Source organism: Notothenia coriiceps, unplaced genomic scaffold, assembly GCF_000735185.1.
Source record: "Notothenia coriiceps isolate Sejong01 unplaced genomic scaffold, NC01 NC01_scaffold00015180, whole genome shotgun sequence".
Classification (NCBI taxonomy): Eukaryota; Metazoa; Chordata; class Actinopteri; order Perciformes; family Nototheniidae; genus Notothenia; species Notothenia coriiceps.
Window position 1 is genome coordinate 5,549 of NW_011347881.1, and position 5,829 is coordinate 11,377.

Consider the following 5,829-nt stretch of genomic DNA (forward strand, 5'->3'; position numbering starts at 1 on the left):
AGTCACAGTGTATTATTTGGATATATGTGCTTTGTTCTGCATATTAGTGAGGGAATTAATGAAAGGACAGTGAGGTCAAATCATGGACCATATTGCCCTCTTCTGTTTAAACGATGCAACATGTCATGCATACACAGTAGAGAGCAGTCTGTGCTACCTTTTTATTAGCAAGCCTTTGATTACTAATAAGCTATATTAATAGGCTTGTGTTATTTTCATTTTGTGTGAAAATTAATAAATATTGCAATTGAGAAAAAATAGCTCTTACTGTAGAGAAATATTTAGTAATTAAGGTCTGCATTTTTAAACAAAGTTTAGATATAAAAAAGCTGACTGAATCCTATATTTTATATATCCAATATTTTTTATGTATAAATCCTAATCATGGGTAGCCTTTTACATTATGCAGAGTGCAGTGGCAACACCAGCTTTTCTTTTTTTAATACAGAACATTGTTTTATTGACGTTTCACATCCAAAGTTAAGTTAAGTTAAACAAAACACACTATGTTACTTATTACACGATATACTGCAATTCGTTCAATTGATCTGTGTTTCCATGAGGCTTTTCTTTGCCACATATGAGTTTCTGGAAAAGCAGGACTGGATTACCAGGGGGAGTATACATGTGTCCTTAAGATACAATTTTTCTCATTTTGCAAAAAGCATGACAGAGAATGGTAAATGGGGTTTAGACAGGGTATGGCTGGTCTATACTTTTACCTGTAATCATATATCGTGAATTACTCATTTTAATTTAATTATGAACATACCTTAAACAAAGCATTACCTCCGCATGTCTCGGCTGGACGAATGACCCGAAACGGAGTACTTTGCTCGGACTGGATTTGAACACACCATGTGACCTCATCCACTTGACACACCGTGCTTTACATGCATGTTGAATTTAACACATTTTCAACACACACAATCCCAATATCTCAATACTATTAAACACAAATGTTAAGGGTATCAAAAAGCTTTGACACGTGATATCATTAATTGACACTGAGGCCTATTGTGGAAATGAGACCTGTCTCTTAGTGTTTTTTAAAAGTTGCACTGTAACTTTAAAACATGGTTGTCCCGCCCACTTTGTATGTACCTCTTCGGGCTCCGGTTAAAACATCACTGTGATTGGCTGAGGGTAGCCGTCAACCAAAGAAGGCTCTGTGTTTCATTGGTGAGAGACTAGTCGTCGTCTCTGACTCTCGCGGTACTGCTGCACGAAGATGGCGGCCGAACTGGTGGAAACGATGGCAAGTAGAGCTGGTTTAGCTTTGTTTTAATGGGAAGGAGGCACAGGAGTGTTGCTTTAAAACTCATCCCGGCTGGGGGAAACTTGGGGCTTTGTGTCAATGTAATTAAGAGCCTATACTCCTAGAAAATGTGGCGTATTACATTCACGGCAAAATGAACTAGCTTCTGTTGCTAATGTAGCTAGCCTGCTAGGTTATGTTAACCAGGCAAGTGCGTTGGTTTGGCTAGCATCACGCTGGCTCTGAAGGGAAGAAATTAATGATCTGACCATAAAAACACTGGAGTGGGGTTGCTGCCAGTATTTTCCCCTGCTCGTTGATATTTGACGTTATTAGGCTTGATGTCTGTATGTATGTAACCGGTTAGTTTAGGAAGATGTGCACCTGTCAAAATGTCCAGTTGCCATGATTGAATACCGACAGCCCAGTCTATAGAGAAGCTAGCTGGCCGATTAGCACAGGCTATATTGTTCAAGTGAGGCTATAGAAATGGCAACCCTTATGGCTGCATACAACACGTCCATAAGATGCCTCATGGACAGCCGCGTTTTTGTACAAATGTAATCAAGACACAAAGCACTTCTGCCACTGATGCACAGCAAAACAATGTCGGAGAAAGCTAAAGCATGTTACATTGCTCAGGTTTTTTTCTTACCACAATACAAAAAAACATCCTTCCGCATGCAGGCGGTTTTGTTATGTCTAGTCCAGTTTTAAGATAACCGACGCCACTTATTTTGTAAACACTGTACTTGTTAGTGTTGCTAATCGAAACATGGACAAATCGTGCCGACTAAACTATGTGTTTATGTTTTGATTGCTTTTATATATGCTTTCTTTCATCGAGGTGTAAACATGGGCTTGTGATTTTTTTGAATTTAACATAAACAGTCGATGACTTAACAGTAAATCTGATTTTATTGACTAACATCGTGTCCATCATTTATGGATCATATTGAAATATAAGTGCATTTTGTGTAATTATTTTAGATGTATCGATTTATATCCTCAAACTTAACAGCAATCTGAGGTGGTCATGCCTTTTACTTTTCAGGCTTATACTATTGCTTTGTTGTCAGTGTAGTTTTTGCCTCTGTGCTTTACATTTAATACGGTGAAATGCAGATGTGCAGTCATACATTTTAAATGCTTAAATATTTTTAAATAATGTTGAAATGAAAATATATTGTGATACAAGTGGTCAGAACAAGAAGGCAGGTTCAAACCTCTGTTGGATTAAAGTGACTAAGGGCAAGCTAATTTTAGCGGATATCTTAATGTTTGAGACTTGTAAATAATGATGTGTAGAGCCGGTCATGGTTAAAAAATAGGAGATGTGATTAGACAGGATTTTCCACAAAGAATTTCAGTATTTCATTTTGACAATAATAGATAGTCAAACACTACACTCGGAAAAACTTAAAATTTGTGAAGAAGTCAGAAGTAGAAGAACCCAAATATGTTAGCACTGTTCTATCTAGTGAATGGTTTTGAAATATCAATTTTATACACTAAGTATCAATGCACCTTGTATTGTGACCTAACTTTTAAAATGGGTCTGGACTTGTACGTTTATGGTGTTGTCCCTCAAACATCACCAATTTACAGACTTCATTGTCCCTCTATGGTGTTTCTCATGTTTTGTTTGTCTTGTCTTCCTTCTAGAACATGGTCAAAAGTTTCCGGGTCTCCGACCTGCAGACGCTACTGGCCTCGATGGGCCGCAGCAAAAGTGGGCTGAAACAGGACCTGGTAGGGCGAGCGCTGAGGCTCGTGCAGACCGAATACAGCCCCGAGCTCCTGAAGAATGTTAGGCAGCTCTACGAGTCGCGCTTCCCCAGAACATCCGGCTGGCTTGCGGCGAGGCGTCCAGAGGGCGTTCCAGTTGCATACTCGTCTCTAAGCTCCTCCCCCACTGCCACCTCTCAGGGCGCAGACTACCTCAACGGCGTTTCCAAACAGATAACCACCACACCTGCAGCAGAGGTCAAGCTGGTGCCTCTGCCCTTCTACCAAACTTTGGAGACACTGTTGCAACCAACAGAGCTAAGTTCGTAAACAGTTTGATCTTTCTTTATTCTTGTATTGAAATACATTTTTTGTATTTTATATATAGTACGAATGTTATGTTTGCATGTCTTGCAGTTTTTGTGATTAATTTGCTATAATAATATTTACAGTTGCCCAGAACAATGAGAAACTGCAGGACAGTCAATGCATATTTGAGTTGACACCAAACCAAGCGGACCAGATCAGAAACGCAACGTAAGAAAACCTTTCTCCCCTGAACTTTATTTTTACCATCAGCTCTATTTATAAACTCTGTAACTAATGCTCAATTTAATTTGTCACTTTTATACTTTCTTAGGGAGCTTCGTCCAGGAATCAGATCAATCCAAGTGGTTCTTAGGTAAGTCCCCACTTATTCCCTTTTGAATATATATAATATGAGGTCCTCCCAAGGATGCTCAATGAAGAAATTGTTATATGATACTTGGGCAAACAGCATTGGAAATGTCCCTTTTTTTTATATCCTTTTGTTACAGAATCTGTTACACAGACTCCATCGGTGTCCAAGAGGACCAGTATCCTCCCAACATTGCTGTCAAAGTCAACCAGTCCTACTGTCACGTGCCGGTGAGTTGATTGATTCATGAGACATGCCACACATTCAGTGTACAAATCTGACTCGAGCTTGGCTGTTCTTCGGATCCTGTTAAATAGTTTCTCTGACATTCATTTTAAATATAGTTAGTGAGTCACTAGTTTGGGTGTCTGCTCACGGCCAAGCTGGTCTCATGACGTATTGTAGGGATGAATTAATCCACCCTTATGGAGGCAAGGAAAAGTAGTATCCAGGTACAGATATTGTTGGATAGCCAGCATTAAGTAAGAAACTCTCCTTCTGGCAGTCTTAGTGTTGGAGTTGGAATATGGAAAAGCTAAAACCTCCGAAACAAGTGTTTGCTGAGTCATTCTTGTGTTCACAAAGTGTATCCACAGGAATTCAAACTGGAAGGACAACTTTCAAATGTTTTGAAAAAAACAAGAAAATGCAAATTTTTGTGCTTTTGCATTTTAACTGTTGGTTGCAACATAATAACTCGAGTCTTAAGTGTTGTGCTTTTAAGCCAAATGTAGTATCAGTGACAGATTTGTTTATTACATTTAGGCAACAACAAAGATATGTCAATAGACAGATATGATATGAATTGTGTTTTATACAATATGTTTTTGTAATGAACCCCCTAAAGTTTGCTAAACAGCAAAAACAAAATGGTTATATGCTTGCCATTTAAGACAGCAATAGCAAGGTGATTGAAGAAGTGTGCCGAACAAGATGGAATATTGCAGTAAAATTTGATGATTAATATTGGATATAAACCATACTTAGAATTAATTGGAGAGCCTTCTTGGCTGCTATGCATTAGATAAACATTAATCATTTAGAGAATCGCATACAGGGAAGAATACAACAACACTGTAGAATGACTGTTCTGTAACATTTATTTGCAACAAGTACCCCAAAGTAACGTGATTACAATAATATTTGAATAATGATTTGGTATTTGTCTGTGTTTTCAGGGCTACTACCCCTCTAATAAGCCCGGCGTTGAGCCCCGTCGCCCTTGTCGTCCTGTAAACATCACTCCCTGGTTGCATCTCTCCAGCATCACCAACAGAGTCACCGTCACCTGGGGAAACTTTGGCAAGGTCAGAGTTTACTGCTGAATCTTATGTTTTGGTTTATCATTTCAAGCTGGGACAAAACGTTTTTTCTTATTTAATCATGTGTCAAATTTAGGCGTGCATGGTATTATTCAAGAATAAACCTCCCCAGGGCAAAGAGCTACACTACAGCAGGGGTCTGTACTACGAAGCCGGTTCAACCTAACCTGGATATGTTTGAGTTACCCGGTTTACGTAATCCAAAACAAACGCGCTCTCGCTAAACTATCCTACGACGCTGGTTATCAACTCTTTAACTCAAGCCCGCTTTGCCCTATCTAGTTACAGCGCGTTCACATAAAAGGGGTGGTATTTGGAGCATTCGACCAATCACAAACATGGACAAGCGTACTGACAGCGCAGCGCGTCATACTTCCTGAATGAAAAGTCAACTTTAATTACAGATATTAAGACGTTAAACTTTAAGCATCCATGACTTAAACACTTTATCCAGGATAAAAGCCACATAGCTGAATACAGCTGGTAAAAGAAAAAGTGTTTGAATGTGAACATTAACAGGTTTCAATGTCAATCAATCAATCAATGTTTATTTATATAGCCCAATATCACAAATGTTACATTTGTCTCAGTGGACTTCACTAAAGCCCCGAATGCCCAGGCCAGGCGACGCCACTGGCCCTAACTATAAGCTTTATCAAAAAGAAAGGTCTTAAGCGCACTATTAAAAAAAACTGATAGGGTGTCTGCCGCCCGAACACAAACTGGAAGCTGATTCCACGAAAGTGGAGCTTGATAAGATACGGATCTGGCTCCCATTGTACTTTTAAAAACTCTAGGAACAACCCAACAACCCTGCATTCTTGGAAAGCAATGCCCTAGTA

General features: G+C 39.2%; 1 protein-coding gene across 1 annotated transcript; it reads left to right on the forward strand.

Annotated features, from left to right (window-relative positions):
- Positions 1-1,172: 1,172 nt before the first annotated feature.
- LOC104948811 (E3 SUMO-protein ligase PIAS4-like) lies at positions 1,173-4,972 on the forward strand (the record flags this gene model as incomplete). The annotated part of the gene is made up of 6 exons (XM_010775033.1): positions 1,173-1,258; positions 2,924-3,308; positions 3,439-3,523; positions 3,627-3,668; positions 3,805-3,895; positions 4,844-4,972. Coding segments are annotated over exons 1-6 (759 nt in total), but the record flags the coding sequence as incomplete, so codon positions are not given.
- Positions 4,973-5,829: the final 857 nt, after the last annotated feature.